The 21,466-nt window shown below is 38.0% G+C and overlaps 1 protein-coding gene across 3 annotated transcripts in view; it reads right to left on the bottom strand.

The window, feature by feature from the left end:
- Positions 1 to 2,444: 2,444 nt before the first annotated feature.
- Positions 2,445 to 21,466, bottom strand: part of LAMP2 (lysosomal associated membrane protein 2) — a 37,848-nt gene continuing 18,826 nt past the window's right edge. Inside the window, exons 7-9 of one of the 3 annotated variants that reach the window (XM_060002143.1) lie at positions 18,258 to 18,321; positions 17,672 to 17,836; positions 2,445 to 5,305 (exon numbers count right to left, since the gene is read on the bottom strand). In XM_060002143.1, coding sequence (XP_059858126.1) covers positions 5,163 to 5,305; positions 17,672 to 17,836; positions 18,258 to 18,321 — 372 coding nt within the window. In that variant the 3' untranslated portion in view covers positions 2,445 to 5,162. Of the gene's footprint in view, positions 5,306 to 6,304; positions 8,137 to 12,896; positions 15,327 to 17,671; positions 17,837 to 18,257; positions 18,322 to 21,466 lie in introns of those variants that run through there. The other 2 variants (XM_060002144.1, XM_060002145.2) reach the window with 2 other exon arrangements.

Raw genomic sequence — 21,466 nt, 5'->3', positions numbered from 1 at the left:
GAGGTGGTAAGTAACAGAAGTGAAACAGAGTAAGGGGGATGGGAAGTGGTGGGGGCAGGGTGTGCTCTATTAGACAGAGTGCACAGGGAATGCTGCCCTGACTAGGTGACATTTGAAGAGACCTGCATGGGATTAGAGGGTGAGCCATGAGGATAGCTGGGGGAATATCTTTCCAGGTAGAAGGCAGAGCAAGCGCAAGGGCCTTGAAGTGAGGGCACCCTTAGGGTCTTTGAGGGGTAGCAAGAGGGCCATTATGGCTGGAGAGAAGCGAGTACAGGAGGGTAAATGAGGTGGCAGGGGGAAGCACTGCAGATTCTAGTTGGAAACTTTAAGTATGTGGATAAGGATTTCTTGAAATCCTCTCAAAAAGGCTCTAGATCTAAGAGTAGGAACTGCGTATTGGGGCTCACAACCACCTAGCAAGGATTGCCGAGTGTCATGGCTACACTGCACTTAAGGCTGGGGGACGGCTGGTGGGTAGAGATGGCATTAATTTAGGTAAAGTGAGGAGAGAGACAGTTCTATTTAGTCTCTTAAACACACTAATGCACAGCCAAATGATTCATGGTGCAGAACAGTTTGAGGGCAGAATGATAATGATACGTGATCAGAATAACTAGATGAAGCTACTCTGAAAAAAAAAGTGACATTCAGGGCTTAACATTACTAATGAGGTACAGCACAAACTGGCCTTGGTTTGATCTTTCAAAAGGCATGCTGCCACAGCATCCGTCCTTGCTTCAAGTGGGCTGGACAAAACTAAAGTTATTTTAAGAATACGGAAGAACATTCACAGGGTAACTACATGTAGGACAGAAGAGTACAGAAGTCAGATTTCTGTAACCATTTAATGTAAGGTACACGGTTTTTTAAAAATCTTTTGCTTCTTAGCAGCCAGGATGCATAGTGGTTAAGAGTATGGTCTTTGAAGGCAGATGGAGCTGGGCTCAAATGTCAGTTTTGTTACTTACTCTTTGTGGGACTTTTGTTAAGTAACCAACTCAAGCCTCAGTTACCTCCTCTGTAAACTGGGAATGATACTGCCCAACCTCAGAGAGTTGCTATGAGGATTAAATGAAATGTGTGTAAAGTGCACAGCATTGTAACTGCTCAATAAAACTATAGGGCTTCCCTGGTGGCACAGTGGTTAAGAATCCGCCTGCCAATGCAGGGGACAAGGGTTCGAGCCCTGGTCCGGGAAGATCCCTCAAGCTGCGGAGCAACTAAGCCCGTGCGCCACAACTACTGAGACTGCGCTCTAGAGCCCGCGAGCCACAACTACTGAAGCCCACACACCTAGAGCCCGTGCTCCGCAACAAGAGAAGCCACTGCAATGAGAAGCCCGCGCACCGCAACAAAGAGTAGGCCCCGCTCGCCGCAACTAGAGAAAGTCCGCGCGCAGCAACGAAGACCCAACGCAGCCAAAGATAATAATAAATAAAAAATTATAAAATAAACAAATAAAACTATAGCTGCATTTTCCTACTAAAAATGTATTGTATACCAAGATTTCTCCTGTTCATTATCTCTTGAAAGAGAGGGACTCAAATTTACAACTGCCATCAAAATACATACAGACAATAAAAGCAAAGAGAAAGCGCAACGTTTCCTTAGAATTAGGCAGTTCTAGCATTACAGTGTACACACTGAATTTAAAAAGATGGACCTCCAAGTTGACTTTTTAGATACATGGCAACATACATAGAACCACTCTACTTGCTATCAATAATCTTAAAGTGCTTCTTTCAGAGGCTCTATGAGGTGCAGAGTTGCGCAATATATTCAGCAAAGCTGAGACAAGACAGGTTCTATTGAGAACCCCCTCGCCAGTCCCACAAACGCAAGGTAAGGCCATTTTTTGACTGAATTAGAAGCCACTAAACATTTATCAGAAAATGAAACTCTGTTACTCAGGAACTGTGGAGAGATCCAAAGTTCAATTCCTTCTCCCACCAAAAATGTCTCTTATGTAAAAAGGAATGTATGTCATTTAATCCAATCATATAACATTTAAGCATTAGGCTGGGTTATAAGGAATTTTCAGAAAATGGATAGCTCCTTCTCAGCCCCGTCATATCCCTGAGGTGTATCTTGCTCAGAATGGAATGAACTTCAACAGTGAGTACATTATATCAATGCAGACATAATATGCTCAAAGTACATTTATTATGAAGCTCTTAAATTTGATTTCCATATTTTATTTTCAATACTTTCTTGTAATTTTCATGACTACATAGGTCCCCATATTTGAAATGTCTGCATTAAAGGTTCTAATGCCTTCTTAATGACGGCACTTGGTTAATTTGCAGACCTATGAGATCATATGAGTCCTACTGACAATTCAAAAGACAATAATTTGAGGAACTTAGATTTTATAACTCAATCCAAGCTCTTAAGACTGAGAACATGGAATAAAAATGAAGTTATCCATAGTGATATAGATTGTATGATCTTTATTATATTTTAATCCATCAATCTAAAATTCACACACAACAGATCAAACAGGAGTACCACAGTATTTATTTTGTAGGTATTAATTAGTTTACTATATTGATATATACAAAACTTTAGGTAGCAGCAGGCATCAGTTCTTCCAAAGAAGCTTAGGTAAAAACAATTCTTTATGAGTTCAAAGTCCTACTATTTGACCCCCCTGTTGTACTGACAATAAAAATAAACTCAGTGAGCAAAGCTTATTGAACACTCAGTTCATAGATTTGGGGCTTCCTGTATTTTATTGGAGTTGAAGCAGTTATTGTTTGAACCCTCTGTTAATATTTTATATTTCAATTAATCTTAATTCTCAAAGAATTAAAACATGTTTGCTAATTATCTAAGATAAAACCATGATACCCAATGAAGAATTAGTGATGTTAGTCTCCTACCCCAAAAGTAGAAAACTTTTAAATGAACCCATAATTTTGAATGTATCTGAATTTTCCAATCCATATACCTAGCAAGGTCACAAGCTGATTTAAATAATCTGGCTTTTAGACAATCATCTCAAAAATATTTTTTGAAACAAAGCCACTGTTCTTTATGATGCCATCATTTTGACCAAATAACAAATAAGCAATTGTTTTCAAAGGAGAACATTTTAAAAGGAAACATTCTTTATATACTCAGCAAAGAGAGGAGAGCTTGAGTCTACAAGTCAGAACCAGAGAGTTCTAAGGGAAATGTAGTTGAGCAATCTATTTCTACTCCAGTTTGGAATATATGCTTTTGAGATGCACTGCATATAAAGATAGTAAAGAAAGATGTTGATGAATTTTCTTCTTTTAAAAAAAACCAAAAATTTCCAACTTCACTTATCGGCAAAGAGTTCTGGCATCAGTTAATGGCAGCAATACAGTGGTGAGCATCTGCATTGTGCTAAGAGGTAGATGGGGACCTAATCCTTGGATGTAATAACTAACTTTATTTAAGGTTTAGGCTTAATTTTTTAATCCAAGGAACATTTTAAAATTTATTTATTTTTGGCTGTGTTGGGTCTTTGTTGCTGCGCACAGGCCTTCTCTAGTTGCGGTGAGCAGGAGCTACTCTTCTTGAGGTGCGGTAGCTTCTCTTGCTGTGGAGTACAGGCTCTAAGCACGTGGGCTTCAGTAGTTGTGGCTCGCGGGCTCTAGAGCACAGGCTCAGTAGTTGTGGCCTACGGGCTTAGTTGCTCCGCGGCATGTGGGATCTTCCCGGACCAGGGCTCGAACCCATGTTCCCTGCATTGGCAGGCGGATTCTTAACCACTGCGCCACCAGGGAAGTCCCAATCCAAGGAACATTTTTAAAGTGAAGGCAGATCTTTGGGAAACTTTTCTTTTTTAGTTATATAGAGATAAAATAGTTTGATAAAATAAACATCTGCCTTATGCTAATAACAGGAGTGCAAAGCAGCCATTTGGACACTAGAGAAATACAACAGTGTGCTTCCAAATCAAAGGACAATTCAATAGCCTAGCCAATCAAGCAGACACTGGGAGGAGTGGCCTATAGTACCTTACTCCAGTAGCCAGAGCCATTAGAGGTCCCTACAGGGATATAAGTCTGTATCAAGATCAACAAATTTACAGAACAATCCTGGTCCAGCTCTGGCCAGGCAGCCATCTGACTGATGATACTTCAGGGCCCACTAGCCTCTAAAGTTAGCACATGCTGCTGTGAGAAAAAAGAAACCAATACATTAAAATTATCAATTAGAACTTATTCATACAGGGGATGAGAGAGTACAGGAGGCACACAAAATAGAGAAGCTTTGTTTTGTTTTTATAGTGGAAGATGAATTAACTTTGTGAACAAGTTAAGGCTGTAAGGGAAAAAAATTCTAAATCATAACTCTAAAAAAAAAATAACCCTTTCTGTATCAACACCTTAAAAAAAAACGCCATAGATCTTACTTCATCCTTCAGCATAAATGGAAAGTCTGAGGTAATCAATATATTCCAAACTCCAGTAGGAAAAAAAAAAAGACATCCGTGTTTGTTTGGGGTTTTTTAAAAATATTTATTTATTTATTTTGGCTGCACCGAGTCTTAGTTGCGACATCCTTGTTAAAATATAGTAGCCACTAACAGTAATAAAGAAAACAGCCAGACTTTTGCTATTAAATACAATATTATGAAGACATTCCTTTCTTTCTTTCTTTTTAACTAGCAGGAAAATTAAATCAGAATTTAAATAATCTTGTTTAGGCGGTGGGGAATCTAAGTCTTATTACAAACCAAATTTTATGTTTGCCACCAATGAAAACGAATTCACTATGTTCTTGAGTTTATTTCCTGAAGCAAGTTAAGTTCTCTAACAGCTTTGATTATGCAAATAATGTCAAAGAGGCAAAATACAAGTAACTGCAACATATAAAATTATACTTCAGTAGAAATGCTTTCATAATTGGATCCAGAGGCTTAGAATCATTATTCACTAAAAAAAACATATTCTAAGCCACAATTTTTCTTTCAATTACACTTTTACAAAGGAAGAAAAAAAATGGGAAAAAAAGAAGAAATCGGCCCTAATAGTGCTACTCATGCCCAAGTTAGCTAGCAACTCACTGAGGTTAATCTGCGTATCTCAAACAATCAATTGCACAGCATTTCCTGGCTTTTTAGCCAATGGAAAACATAACTTCTAATGGCAAAAAAAAAACCAAAAAGCACTAGATTTAATTGATTACACAGACTGATAACCAGTACGACTTTTCCTTCTTCCAATCATATAAGAGATAAAGACAACAATTATAAGGAAGCCCAAGGCCACACCCACTGCAACAGGAATAAGAAAGTTGAGGTCAGAGTCAGCAGAACATTCTTCAGCTGTTAGAAAAGAACAGACAGAAAGCAAGGAAAGGAAATTAGTAAGGAATGCAATTAAGCAGAAACAAGAAACAAGCATTTTGAAAGAGTACATAGGTTAGTCTTTTACAGCATTACCCTTATTTTCTTATTTTCACTATGTCCACCCAAGTATTTCCAAGCAACTGATCCTCCTGTGTCTCTCACTGTCACTTCATCTCAAATCACACCTAATTCCTCAGTACGAAAAGCAGAAGTTAAGGGAAGAACGGGAAAGGGTCCAAAACAAAGAATTGTGCTTGCCTAATATGGGAAGATTTTATGTTGAATTGTCTAATGGCACTGCAGGGAAAGAGCGGCACTGCGGGGAAAGGGCAGCACTGCGGGAATCTTCACTTAAAACCACTACCTGCCTATTTCCCCACTCCCTTTCTCCCCTGCCACAGCTATCGTGAAAATACAAATAAGAATTCTGTATGAGTAATAACATCTAAGTTAAAAAGGACTCATGATCAAGAAAAATGCAGTATAATTTTTTTCATACAAGCATTAGGTAGCTATCAGGTTATATGTAATTATTTTTAGCTGAGCAGTGGCCTGGAAGAATAATAGCAGAGTCCAATGGACATTGCAGTCCACTCCACTGGACCACCAGGAAGGCGGTGTGCACATGCAATGTAGCTTCTGAGCTCTGGACTGAGACAGAACTGAGTTTGAATCTTGATTCCTTCAATTACTAGCTAAAGGACCTTGGTCAAGTAATTTAAACTGGGCCTCACTTTCCTCATCTGTAAAAGGGGGAGAAGAATACCTATATTATAAGGTATCTGAGGATTAAATGATATTTCTAAAGTATATGATACACATCAGGAGGTCAACAAGTGTTCATTCCCTTCTCTTTTCCTCCCATGTTTGTGATCCCATCCAAGGAGGTTTAGGCTTTGAAGTAGCAGAGGTCAAAATAGGAGCCATTGAAAAAGCCAATATTCAGTACTTTTAAAAATACTTAAGCAAACAAAGTTGGTATCATGTGTCATTTATTGAAATTAGTTAGTACAGAAACTCAAAGTGCCCAGTTCTGATCTCCCAGTTTCAAGTTTAAACTATTCTTACTATTGAGTGACTAGACTTCATTGGGACAATTTTTAATCAAAATGCTAATAATGGTTTTGTTGCCCGCTAGATATGTAACCTCAGTAAAGTCACTCCTCTTTCTGAAAAAATTATGGGGTTATAGTAAGGAATCTTTAAGGTCCTTTCCAGTATAAGTCTAATGCAATTAACAAAATGTGATACTTGGTGTGATTTATGATTGAATAATAACTTGCATTTTTCCTCTAATTTTATCTCTTCCTCCTCTTGCACTTTTGTCATTCATAAAAAAATGCTGCTGAGGTTCTGAGTATATAGAACAGATTTTAGTAATGACATAAGCTTTTATTAAAAAGATTTACTGTATTTTACTGAAAGCCTTCAGAGACTGATAGCTGGGTACCAAAATGCTGTAATCAGTGAATCACAAAAATTCTGAACAAGCCAATATATACACAGAATGAATTAATAAAATAATCACTTCCATGTGAAATTCTCGAGTCTACTGATTAAGCTTCCTTCTTATTTGTCTATACATTCAATATCTGTGCTGCACTTCTAACATGGAGCGTGCCTCAACAGGGGCTGAATATCTAGCTCATTTTCATGCCAACAGCTTCTGTCTACACCCCATCTATGCTCTGCCCCACAGGGGCCGTCTTGGAAAAGGCAGGAGCCGAGTTGCTGCTTTGCTTCGCTGCCTCCCTTCTGAGATTGCTGCTGCTTACAGCTCATAAGTACCAGTCTGATGACAACACTAAATAGATTTTAATGCTCTAGAGACCAACAAGATGAGGTAGAGAAACACAACACAATCTCTCCTAATTAGTTCATAGAATATTTCTATCTTGCAATGCTAATCAGGCATCCAAGGAAGAGAAAAACATTTTTAAAAAGGCAACTGGTTAAATATGCTTGAATCCTTTCTGTCTATTATTGCTGAAAAAGAAACAGTTTTTTGAAAACTCTAATTCTGAAGCCAGTTGAAGCTCTGCTGCAGCCTCTTGGGTCTGTTTTTTACCTAGGGAAAAATCACAAGCCAAAGATACTGACTTCATCTTCAAAGAAAGTCACATAACCTGAAAAATGCTGATGGTCCTGAGGACATTCAACTGAAAACCAAGTTTAAGCATCTGATGGGCATTTATGCCACATCAACATTTATTTAATGAACTATATGCAAAGGCACTGCGATGAGCTTAAATCAGGATAATTCTTATATACTGAAACAGAACACCGGTAGTGAAACAATATTTATTAATTCCATTAGGAGACAACTACATATTTTATCTTCATAATGGCCATGTTAATAAGTTTAAGGCATCTTGGGTTAGAATCAAAATTTGGCCAAGGCTTCTTAAGATAGACCTTAAAACACTGCACACCGATGTTCTTTTCAACAAGTTTGTCTTCAGGACCAGTAAATACAACATTTAAAAAAAAATTATGCTGTTCTATTAACAGTTTTTATTAAAAAAGAATTATCTCAAAATGCTGGGACTGATTTAAGAATTAAAGTTTCAATATATCAATCTTAAAGAACAAAGTATTTCAAAACTGAAAGGGAAGAAAATCTTGTTATGTGCATGTATTTTTATATAATCAATCAGACTGCAGGTTCTAAAATTGCTCATATCCAGCATGATGGCGCTTGAGACCAATAAAGTAAGCCAGCAACACTAGAATAAGCACTCCTGCCAAGGCTGCTCCCACCGCTATGGGCACAAGGAAGTTGTCGTCATCTGCACTGCAGTCTTGAGCTAGATGTGGAGAAAGCACAATTGAGAACAGAAACAGTGACAAAATTTCAGATCTGTACATTTTAAGTTAAAATGACAGTACTTCCCAACACACATATTTGTTTTTTACACCAAGGCAACAAGTCATTGGAATTCATTACCAGCAAATGAGATGTTCCACAAAAGTGATTTTCCAAATAACCAAATCATATACTTTTAAGTACCCCCCAAAATGCAGTCATTTTAGATGAAAGATATATAAAATGATCACATACTTCACAGATTTTTCAAATGGAAGATAATGGATAAATATAATTAGCCTTTCCTTGATGATCAGGCTGTGAGCTTTCAGAGGCAAATTGTTATGATGTTGAAGAAGCACAGTGCCTGGAACACTGCAGATTGGGAAGTATTAATGAAATGAACCAAATGAACAACTACATAAAGCAGATGTAAGAACTCAATGCATAGGAATATGGGGCCATTTAGTAGTAAGAAAAAGTATAAACTGGCCCTGATTGCATAACTGTTTGCCTCAAGATTTCAGTCTGGTGTAGGAGTCAGATAAGAAAATCAGCGGTTATAATTTCAAAATGTGCTGTAATAGGGGCAGGGAACACACAGTGTCATCGAAATATTTCAGAGGCACACTCAACTCAGCCTTGTTACACAAGACACAGTTTGAAAGAGGTGACACCAGAGCTGAATTTTTAAGAATGAGTAGGAATTAACCATGCAGGTAATGGGTGAAGGGTGTTCCAGGTATAGAAAGCACAGACAAAACTATGGAGGGTAAGAAAACAGCACTTCGGGTGAAATGCAAGCAGGTTGGCATAGCTAGAACAATGGATTAAGAGGTACTCTTGGGGCTTCCCTGGTGGCGCAGTGGTTGAGAGTCCGCCTGCCGATGTAGGGGACACGGGTTCGTGCCCCGGTCCGGGAAGATCCCACATGCCGCAGAGCGGCTGGGCCCGTGAGCCATGGCCGCCGAGCCTGCGCGTCCAGAGCCTGTGCTCCGCAATGGGAGAGGCCACAACAGTGAGAGGCCCACGTACCGCAAAAAGAAAAAAATAAATAAATAAAAGAGGTACTCTTGGAAAAGAGGTAGAAAACGGTACTAGGATCAGCTCACAAAGGCACCGTATGCTCTAGGTAGTTTGGCCTTATACTGATGGCCCCCCCAAAAAAAATTTCTGCAGAATTTTAAGCAGGATATTTTTTTCAGAAGTTATGGCAGATGGAAGACTGGAGGTATTAAGTTAGGAAGCAACTCTACTGCTAGAAGTCAGATGACGAATAATATGGTCCTGAACTTGGTTAATGAAGTGCAGATGCAGAAGGGATGGACTAGAGATCCAATTAGAAGACAGAACTGACCAAACAGATGTAGGAGGAGACAATATTGTAGAATGGCTTCCAATCCCTTGATTATGTAGACACTGGTGCCATTCATAGTGATAGGGAATACAGGGGGAATATATGCATTTCAGTTTTATTTGTAGTTATTTTTGTGTGGGTTTTTTTAAATTTAATTTTTAAAATTTGCATGTCGGGGGAGGGTGGAGAGGGATATGTGGAAGAGGAAGACATTCCATTTTAGATCTGCTGAGTTTAAGATACCTACGTCCTAACCAAGTGGTTGACGTGCTAGTTCAAACCAGGGACAAAGATATTTCTCAGCAAGGGCAGATAAGAGTAATAAGAGGATCAGAGATAAAACCCTTGGGAACACCAATATGTGAAGAATCAAGGAGCAGGAAAAAGTAGGAAAGGCAGGTAGAAAATGGTGCCACAGAAGCCAAGGAAGGAAACAGTTTCAATTATCATGGGAGAACAGTGTAAAATATTAGAGACGCCTGAGAAATGTCCACTGGATGTAGCAATACGGAGGGTGGGGGCTAGGAGTCAAATTGTTGCAGGTTTAGGAGTGAATGGGAAATGATTGACTGGTTAGGAGATCAAGAACTTGGGATGGGGAACACACAGTACTCGTTATGAGACGTTTAGAAGAAAGGTAGGTAGGTAGAAGGGGGACACAGGGTCAAGAAAGGATACCTTCAGGGTGGAAGAGACTTGTGGTTACAGGATGTGGGAAAGAGCCATGAGCATTTTACAGGTTGAAGACGATGGTACAAAGTCTCCTGGGAGGCAGGAGAAATGGGATTCCAGAAGCACTGACCAGAAGAAAACCTACTGAGACTGGAGAAGAAAGGGATAGTGCAGATGGAGATATGTTTGCAGAGAGAGGAGGTGGCTAGCGTGTTGAACCACCGCTTCTATTTTCCATTTCCTTGCCTCTTATTGCCCTAGTTCTCCTCCTAGCTTGCAATTTACCAGGGATTGATAAATCAGATAATTAAACTTATTAGAACTGTGCCGAAAATAAAAATGAATAGCTGCAAGGCACATCTGATTGTGTTTGCATGTAAGAAATGTGCCAGCCTTTTGCTAGTCTCTGGGGCAATAACTGGGAACAGGATGCAATCCTAGAGTTTATGGACTTTATGACATCAATTTTGGCTGCCAGCTCAATGATCTTTTTTACTTGCTTCTTGGTTTTGTTAAAAATCCAGATAGCTGAGGTTGCCAGATGTGACTTGTGAATATATGGTGTTAAGAGCACCCAGTTAGCTCCTCCCCTTCAATTTCCCAAATTACCACCCAGCATATAAACTATTAGGTGACATGACCATAAAGTATTATGTCTTGGATTTAATATAACTTGGTTTTTAAAAAATTCATTAGATTAATTTCTTATTCTGGCAACGAATTCATAGTCCTCTTTCCCAAATTGGGTATTTGACCTAGTACTGAAACGACTTTCATAAATACTGCCAATAAGGCTTTCTTAAGGCTTTCATGCAAGACAAATATTCCCAGAGTAGATCAAAAAGGCAATTCTGCTAATACAAAGATCTTTCTAGATGCTGTCATTTACTTAAAATGCTCTCAGTATGTGAAGTATTAATTTATAATAATTGATTTTTATGAATTCGGCCTTTAAAAATTCTTTAGGTAATGAAAGAAATTTTGGTAAAACAGTAATTTTAATAAAATCACATCCAAGAAAAGAAAACCTCATTCTATAAGTCATTTTGACCTGATCTATTTGCCTAATGTACACTTGAGACCTTTCTGGGGAAAGGAAAAGTGTATTTGTAGAAGAGTTTAATAGTCACGGAAGCAATGAAGATTTTTAAAGATAAAGTTTCATTGACCATTGAAATTTCAATGGAAAGGTTCATGTAGATTTTTTAAATGCTGTTAATCTTCAATTTTCTGTTAGTTCAGAAATTTTTCAAATCCAGTTTTCAGTGTGAGGGCTGAAAAGCCAAGATGTACATTTATAATAAAGTATAAAACAAACACCTCTTCAAAACCAATGTGTCAAAAATTCTCTTTGGAAGAATCAGCATTTAGAAGCACATCCTTATGTGACATCTTATCTATTATATACCTTTTAGATCTATAGTCAAACTGTTTGAAATATATTACATGAATCTGAAAAGAAACTTGAAGCTACTCTATACTAGTTTCAAAAATAAGATATGGTAATTATTGATGCAGAAAGTTATATACCAGGGTAAAAGATCAGGAGATAGGTAGGAGAGAGCTGAGCCCAAGACAATGTAACATTATCTATCTAAATAAACAGAGATAAAAGGCTATAATCCTAAAAATATCTGAGTCTCATAATAATTCCTCCTAAAAAAACGCAAGAAACTTCAGATGGTGTGTTTTACACTGTATGTAAATATGTTCTTGATGCCTAAGATGTAGCTTCTAATCAGGTTCCTTCTAAAAATACTCAAATGTATATTTTTCTTCATTGAAATGAAAAACTATCACTCAAAAAAATAAGAGTAACAGGACTTAACAGCCCTCAGTCCCCAGATGAAAAAACGAGAGAGACCCCAGTTGAGTAGCTTGACCAAGTCACATGGTAGCTAGTAGAGCTGGGAGCTCTGATGAGTAACTGGCAGTCACGTGGCTTAACTGGGTAATCCAGAGGGAAGCGACTAGCCAGGCTGCTAAATTTGTGTGTGTGATATACTAAGGTGGACTGGGAAGCTATCTGGAAATTGGAAGGTTCAAGAATTTTAAGGTGATCTGAGAGAAAGATTAGGGCTTCCCTGGTGGCGCAGTGGTTGAGGGTCCGCCTGCCGATGCAGGGGACACGGGTTCGTGCCCCGGTCCGGGAAGATCCCACATGCCGCGGAGCGGCTGCGCCCATGAGCCATGGCCGCTGAGCCTGCGCATCCGGAGCCTGTGCTCCGCAATGGGAGAGGCCACAACAGTGAGAGGCCCGCGTACCACCAAAAAAAAAAAAAAAATTACACACAATCCTATTTTGGCTCGGATCAATAGGTCAGTTTGTGTGGCTGACCTAGTACAGATACTAAATATCAGCCTCAATTTAGGACCTGAGAAAAGTGTACAGAGATATTCTGTCACTTTTACTATGAAATAAATATTCTAGATCACTGGTTTCCTAATTGCCTAAACATTAGATTCAGCTGGGGAGTTTACACACACACACACACACACACACACACACACACACACAAGTGCGCGCCACACACGTCTCATCCCAGACCTGATTCTTACTCTGTAGCCACTCCAACATCAGTAGGGACCTATGTATGGGACCACTCTTCCAGACAGCAATACACAGAACATTCTGGAAATAATTAATTCTACTTCTAAGCATTTCTTAAGTTTTTCCTTTTGGAAGAAATTGCCATTATGTAGTATACAAAATCTAGACTTTAGCCAATGGGAAAGAAATGTGAGCAAATTTCCTTAAGAAATAAAAGAATCTTTATTGTTTGTTTTAGAAGCAATATGTTGAGCAAATGGACAGGCAAATATCTGAAGAGAAATACCATACATCAACTAGTGGTTTAAACATCTGAGGAAAAAACATGGAAAGTATTTACATGGACCAGTTTCTTTATACAAATGCTAACCCATGAAAAACACCCAGAAACCAAATAGAGTGTTAGATCATCAAGGTGTAAATCCGTTAAAGCAAAACTACAAAAGGTACAAAGAACACATGGCTATAGGAAATGATAGTGTGAATGATAGCATATAAACTGGCCCATGTAAAATACAAAAATATTCAATTAGGTCAGATTTTCTATAAAACAGTACTAATTAGAGGTATTTTAATATAAATCAGATATATAATCTAAAGGTAGAAACTTTTAGAAACATTAACAGCATTAAGCCAGTGTGCCACCCACTTGTGCTTCCAATTTTTATTTTTTAAAAAAGCTGCTTTGTTTTGACTCATGAGAAATATCTAAGGCTCACATTCTTGCAAGCATTATCCATTCTGACAACGTTAACAATCTTACACTAAAACACTATTTAAATAAAAATTTTTTTTAAAAAATCAGATTTATATTTAGCCTTTAAAAAGTGCCTTAAGCTGGCAATGCAGCTCAATGTAGCTTTTAGAGAGGGGCTTAGTCAGGAATCTTATTCTGAGCCAGTAAGATTTTCAGGCTACTCTAAACAGAGAGCAAATTTAGGTGGGAGAAAATATTTATCATGCCAATATAACTCGAAAGGTAGTTATAGACATACACATGCTAACATGCAATTGCCTCTGCGTGTGTGTCACTAGACTACCAAATTTATTCAACGCAAACAACATTTTGGAACCCAGATATCTCATTTTCTAGTGAATGGGAGGCACACATAATCTCCCATCCCCCCAAACACGGAACCTGCCATATATTGCTGCATGTTAACAATTTTTTAATATTTGCTCAGCCATCTCAATACCAAAAAAAAAAGGAAGAAAGACAAAAGCAGCAAGAAATACTTGATGTGCTAACTATCAAGCAGAAATGTTTTGCTTTCTCATATAAACATTAGGTGGTGCAGGTTAAATGGACAATTGGTGCAACTCCCCAGAGCACAGAGCTGAACACAAAAATACATGAATTAATGATGATGCTACCATAATGAAAAATAATAATGTAAGTTTTGATTAGCACAGAACTATTTAAATGTGAAAGCCAAATTAGTAAATGTTGTAGCAATCAACACAAGCTGGAAACAAAGAACAGCTTTTTCATGAACAAAGAGAAGGCCAAGACTTTTGGGTTAGGTGCAAGTTCTTTATCTAGGTTCTAGGACATACTGGCATTTCTTCTTTAAGGAAAAGAAAAGAAGAGAATAAAACAAACCATCACCAACAAGGATACTAGAAAGCTAAAGAGAAATCTACATTAATTTTAGCACTGCATGTAGAAGCCAATTTACGGGTACAAGGGACTAACACCCCAAATTGGCACTGCCTAGCAATTATCTCTAAAACATCTAGAAAATGGATTGAAATGCCCAGTTGGAATAGTCTTGTGTCTTACAATTTAAAAGACGGAAATATCCAGTTTTTTTCTTAAAAAGATTAAACAATAAGATTAACATCTATTCCAAAATTTTAAAGCTTTTGTATCTTTTGTCACTACAGCCACATTAAATACAAATGGATTCAAAAGGCATTAGAAAAGCATGCATTGCTAAGAACATAATAATACTAGACCCTGTTCAAATCTATTGGCATATCTCTCATAGTCAAATACACAGCAATGCCAAAGCAGCTAAGTTAACCTGCAAACAAAATCACCAAAAAATGCAAAGGAGCAAGTACAAATCCACCGTAGAATGTGTTGTCTCAAATCGACTACATGTGGAGGTGCGGTTAACCCTTTCCTAAGCTGTATATTTCTAGTCAGAATGTTTAAAGTGAGAACAATGCAATACTAATTCAAGACAATAAAATAGAATCTATAATCCACGTGATTTTGCACATGTTTTTTGTTGTAGAAATAACTTTTAAATTCCTTAGTTGGGAAAACCAAAATCATGTGACTAATTTATAGTTTATAGTTTTAGGGGTATTTTTATCTATTTAAGTTCAAAATCCTCTGTACCACCTGTTGTTAAGATCAGAACTGCAACTATATATACCTTAAATCGAATAGTATTGCATGTTGGATCTTGGATCTTGTACTTGCTTTATTGTTTTGTAACAGAGTCACATGTGGATTAGTGTTACAGAGTCTGATATCCAGCATAACTTTTTCTTCTGCCAATTAGGTAAGCAATCACTATAACGATAATCAAGCCTGAAAGACCAGCACCAACTATAATTGGTATTAGAATGGTGTCATCATCCAGCGAACACTCTTGGGCTGTAGGTGAGAAAAAGTGTGTAACAAATAATGAGTATAATAAAAAAAATGATGTCCAAAAGTAAAAGATGTTGATATTCAAAATTCAGAAATGCTCTTATAAGATCAACTTAAAGTAATTAAGACAGGTATATTTTAGTGATAAAGCTACATAAAATTATGCAGTGTCCTAGAATTAAAATCCTAAACCTTATTTGTCCTTTCATTCATGTATGTGTATATATATAGATATATATGAATATACACTCGTTTATATCTGAGTAAAACACATACATGTGTCTGTATTTCTTTGTATATATTCCAAGTGCTTTCCAAAATAGGAGTATTACTTTATCAGAAATGAAGAGAGCTAATCTAGCCACATAGCTACATAGCAGGATTAGACTCTTGGTGGTAGAGTGAATGTCTTTTGGGAAACTCGGAGCAGATCAGGAAGGTTTAACTGTGGGATTAAAACAGCCATGCTGGCTCTGGAATCCTTTAGAGCAAAGATCGGGCAAACTATAGCCCGTGAGCCAAATCTGGCCCAAGGGCTAAAAATGCCTTTTGAACATTTCTAAATGATTGGAAAAAAAACAAAAGATGATGATTTTGTGATTCATGAGAATTATATGAAATTCAAGTTTCAGTATCCACAAGTAAAGCTTTACTGGAACACAGCCTCACTCATTTGTTTATTGCCTGTGGCTGTTTTCATGCTACAACAGCAGAGCTGAATAATTGTGACAGAGACCACATGGCCTCCAAACCCTAACACTTACTGTCTGAGCCTTTACAGAAAAAGTTTGCAGATTCCCGACTTCAAGTATATGCTTTTAGTGGCTGCAAAAGTCAAGAAACTGGGACCTCTTACTAATTTGAGTGTGTTTACCACATTTATCAATCTGGTCAGGGCTGGCAGCCCACAGGGGCTATTTTCCCCATTTCTAGACAGTAGTCTGATCCAGTAAAATCCAATCAACACTCTTACCTTACTGAAAGTCTATTTCCTCTCCTAAACAGTGAATTATTACCAGTGTGTTGTATTTATAGGTACCCACAGTCAAGAACCTAGCTCCACAAATAGATTACGCATTCATTATCAGTACTAAATGTTGTATACTCCTTTGGGTGACATTTCTAATTCTATGTACATAAAAACCAAAGTTTCAAATTAGAGAAAAACCACAGCTCATGTCTATTACAGCTGACTAGACAAACAGGCTTGAGCGGATTTTACACTGCAAATGATTTTAAGTTCTAAACACAAATTTGGACCTAAAATTAAGGTAATAATGTAGGGGAGATCAATAAAGACTCAAAAGTAAAACTATTAAAGGATCAAAATAATTGAAGTTTGTAAGCAAAACTGACAAAGGGGGAAATGAATTCTTGAAAGTACTTTTAAATTGTGATTAACCCTTCTAATCACAAGAATGGTAGGGTGAAGAGCCCAATTTATTCTGGCCTAACCAAGTCAGGCTAGGTGTTCAGCACTAGTGCAAAACTGCTGAGCAGCTCACAGCACATTCACTTTAAACACAGCTTCCACATTTCCTTCTAAACCATAGAATTAATTGTTAAAAAGGATGTGGATGACTGGGATGGCTCTGCTGGGCAGAACTGTGATCCACAAACCGTCAATTTTAAGTAATTGGTTTTAAAGGACAAGTCAATTAAGGAATTTTATGTACTTTTTCCTCTTCAAGCAAATTTTAATCTTGTAATGCCAAATGCATCTTTCATATTCATATAAACACACTGCAATAAGCCCTTCACAAAGCTTTCACTAAAAATCTGATAAATACCACCATTAGCCCTGAGTAGACCTTCAAAAAGCCTCATTCACACTGGCACATGCTTTTAAAACTCTCCAGATCTTTCTGGCTGGCCAAAACATAGGTCATGATATCTGAGGCTTCCCTACTGCAATCTTTTGTCTTAACAAAATGAGACCAAACTGCTTTAATTCTGGTATGAAAATGTTTCCAGCGAGAAGATGGCCCCAAGAAGGCAGAGCAAGATGCTCAAAAACTGCTGCTCCCAAGTGCCACCCTTCCCACAAACTACAACCCATGGAGAAATGTCTACACCTTAAGTAAAGCTCACTTAAATCTCCTCAGTTTTAGCTTTAAAAACTTTGTTGCAAATGGTTTTGAGATCACAAAACAAATCTAATTTGAGCAAAATGATGAGCTAAATATAGTTACACAACTTGCTCAAGGCTATGAGAACTCTACAACAGAGTCTAGAGGTGAATTCATATTCCTGTATTTCAGTGCTTATATTCCCATGACTCAAAGGAAAAGCCACCCAGCAGTCAACCTAAGACCATAAATTATTAATAAAACTTGCTTAATTCTTACCTGTAGAATACTTTCCTTCCATCACATTGAAAGGCTGAACCCTTAGATCAAAGGTATTTATCTGAAATGCTCCAGACACTGAAACAGTCTGCTCTTTGTTGCACATATAAGAACTTCCCAGGGGGGCATCCCAGTAGCTGAGATTGTTATTTGCAATGCTAAAAACTTTAAGGGGAAAAAAAAAACATGTTAGTAACTTCTTATCCCATCAACAACAACAACAAAAAAAAATGGGACAGTCCCCAGGATTTTTCTGTGAAATATGGGGGCTTAGGGTACAGGGTCTGCCCACAAAAAGCCATTCTTAAGATCACTAGGTTCCGTATCTTTCTATAGATGTTTCTACAGTCTAAAACTCACTCACATCGTTAACTATTATCTACCATGCTTTGAAAATATGGGATACTGCAAAAGATAGAACACTCTAGTTCTAAGTTACTGATTTTAAGTTATGGTCAAAGTACAATTTTGACATAGAATCTTCTGGTCCATTAAATAAGGCACTATTTGGTAACAAGATAATTACAGTTTCTATTCTTTCAGTGTAACCCATACTCTTTTTCCCAGAGGCCAATGTTTTGCTTACCAGAGCCGTTAACCAAATACATGCTGACATTCACCTCCTTTAGATAGAATCGGTTTTCATTTTTCTGTGTGAAAAAGAGCTTCCAGTTAATCAATGCATCACAACTGTCTACAGGTACAGTTAATGTCTACAGAAAGAAAGCAATCTAATACTATTACCCAGAAGATAAAACCATGGATTAGACCTGGACCAGTAGAATAAACTGCAACTAAGTAAAGGGACTCAAAATGTGACAGAAACCCTTTCCCTCTTCATTTTGTTTCCAACTTTTGGACCAGAGGTGTGCTCATATGGTTCTTAGACACTCAGCAATTCACTCCCTCCATTCCATTCTTTCTATCACTTTCTGAGCCCTCACCACCTCTAGCCTGGATCACAACAGCCTCTTAACGGGGCTCCTTGCCTTTCAGCCTCTCCAGCTCTAACCTTTCCTTCGCTGCTATTTTCTTTCTGAAGCACTCATCTGATTAGCCAGTCATTCTAATTATTTCAGTGCTTTTAGTATGTACAAGGTAACATATCTAAGTGTTCCAGGGAGCCATCAAAATGGACCAGATATGGTTCCTGCCCCCACCGCGTTTGCAATCTGCCAGGTAAGAGAAGATAGATATAAATAAATAACCATATTACAAAAAAGTGATACGTTATGAAAATTAAAAGACGAGACGTTACTTCCAACTAAGGGAGGAGCAAAGATAACACAAGCTTAGGGGTGGGCCATTTGAATTGGGTAGGATTCAATTAGGAAATAAGCAGAAATGAGTATTCGAGAAAGCAACCACATGAGTAAAGGTAGTCAGAAAATGAGCATAATCACAAGCACACGAGCATTTGAGAACTTACAAAGTGACAAGCGCTGTTCTTAAAACTTTACATATGAGGCTTCACGGAATGGAAGAATTACAACACCCCATTTTGTAACTGAATTATGGAGGGTGTTGAGTAACTTCCACAAGGCTACACAGTAGTCGGTGAGCTGGGATTTGGCACCAGGAAGTCTGGCTGCAGAGCCTGGGATGTGCACAGGGAACAGGGTAAGGGAAGCATGAGATTCATATAAAGGGAAAGAAGGAATCATAAAGCTGGATATGCAGGTTACATTGCATGGCAGGGAGGGGAGGCGTGAACTACCCTGGCATGGAATTTAGATGTTTTCTTGTCGGCAAAACAGAACCACTGCAGGTTTCTGAGGAAGAGCTGAGCTTCAGGAAGATCAAGCTGATGCCAAAGTACATTGGGGGAGGGGAGGAAGAGATGGGACTAGTTAGGAGGCTGTGTGAAACATCCAGGTAAGAAGTAATGCAGGCCCGAATCAGTAGGGAATGAAAACCAGGGGGCAGACTAAGAGAATTTCAGGAGGAAGCATAAAGAGGACCTGAACAACCTTATCGCATCTCTCCTTGGCTTGGCATTCAAGGCTCTCTACAATTAGTCCCAAGTACTCTTCCAAACTTATCATTCACTAAACATGCTACATGTCTCATTCTCCACCTGGTCTTGATTGTGTTCCTTTATCCAGGGGTAGCTTGTACTTTTTCACTTACTCCCCACCTTCTCCCCCATGTGTACAAATCTGACCCATCCTTGAAGGTCCAGCTTAAATGCCATCTTCTCTGTTAAACCCTCCTGACTCTACCCTAGCTAGAATTAATGGCTCATTCTTCTACACTCTTATAGCACTTTGTATCTTCCTCTGGTCTAGCACTCATCCCACAGCACTCTACTTGCCCAAAGAATCAATTCCAAAAGCCAGCATGACATTCAAGGCCTTCCATAAAAATGGTAATTATTAGTACATTGCTATCTTTACCACTAATCCATGGGCATCTGAAGAATACAGGCCTTCCTCTTTGTATCCCACCATAACATCCTGCATATACACCAAATTCAATAAATTATCCTTAGAAGTAAGTGTCATGATAGGATTGAAGGTGAGATGGGCCCCACTGAACTCTGGTGACACTGCAGACGTTTCTTGATTTTTCAAAGTACCTATATCATGGTTAAAATGTCACTATTTTGAATTACATTTTAGAATAGTCTGCTGGGCAATTAAATATTGTAATCATTAAATATTACATGTTTCCCCATGAGAGTCAGAAGAAACCATGTTCCTGTTAGGATCTTACCTCAGCTAGAAAGATCAAGCTCAATCACTCAAAAGGGGGTGAATCTAAAATATTACTTTCTTCATTCTTATTGACTATAATATAATCTCTGTGAGGTAACTTGGGAAGCCTGCTCTTATCACACTGAAGATGACAAGCTTAACTAGACATTCTTAATAGTAATTCACTGGTCATATATGTACTACAACGGAGTAATTATTTGAATGCTGGAAAGGAGAAGGTTTTTATAAACCTTTCTAAAATATAATCCTCAATTACTCAGCATGTATTCCATAGAGAAAAGAGGCTTTAGACTCAAAATACCAAGTTCAGACACAAAACAAAGACATGCCTAACTTTTCATATATCAGACGTTGAGACTATTTCCCCATCCCTAGATAAGAGTAATCCGATTTGAAAGCAGAACTGTTTTTTAGGCCCTTATACAATAACTTTGGTGGTCCAACATTTTCCCTCATTGATAGCCTCTCTTCCCCATTCCAATCTGCTGTAACATGTGTACATACACATACACACACACACACACACACTTTGAAAAATTATGGGGTAACAACTGCTTCTGAGAAGGTGGAAATAAAGGTCCCCAATGATCAATTTACGCTACCTAGAAGCAGAACATGCATGGAAACTTCTGCTTAGGGTTCAGCCCTTGATGCGATCATGAACAACAAAAACCTGAATGCTGCCATTATAAACTATCCTGACGTAATGCACGTAAAGTACTTGCACAGAGCCTTGTACATAGTTGAGTACTCAATAAGTGTTAGCTATCATTATTACTGATACTATTATAAATATATAGCCTTGAAAAAGCCTAAAATATTATAACAGACAAACATGAGAATTTTCTAACCAATAGTAGAGAAAATATTATGGAACTTACTTTGTCTTTTATAAATAAACTTTATTGTAACATATATCTATATGGATAGATTAGACTTTTTTTTTTAATATGGGTTAATTCTTACTCCTACCCTAAGGTCTACATAAAAACAGAATAGCAGAATTCGAGTCCAGCCCACAGAACATCGAAGTGACCCTGAGGGATTAACAGGGATCAATGGACTGTATGCACTTTAT

The sequence above is a fragment of the Delphinus delphis genome, chromosome X, assembly GCF_949987515.2.
Source record: "Delphinus delphis chromosome X, mDelDel1.2, whole genome shotgun sequence".
In the NCBI taxonomy this organism is placed as follows: domain Eukaryota; kingdom Metazoa; phylum Chordata; class Mammalia; order Artiodactyla; family Delphinidae; genus Delphinus; species Delphinus delphis.
This window is presented reverse-complemented; position numbering and strand designations above follow the sequence as displayed.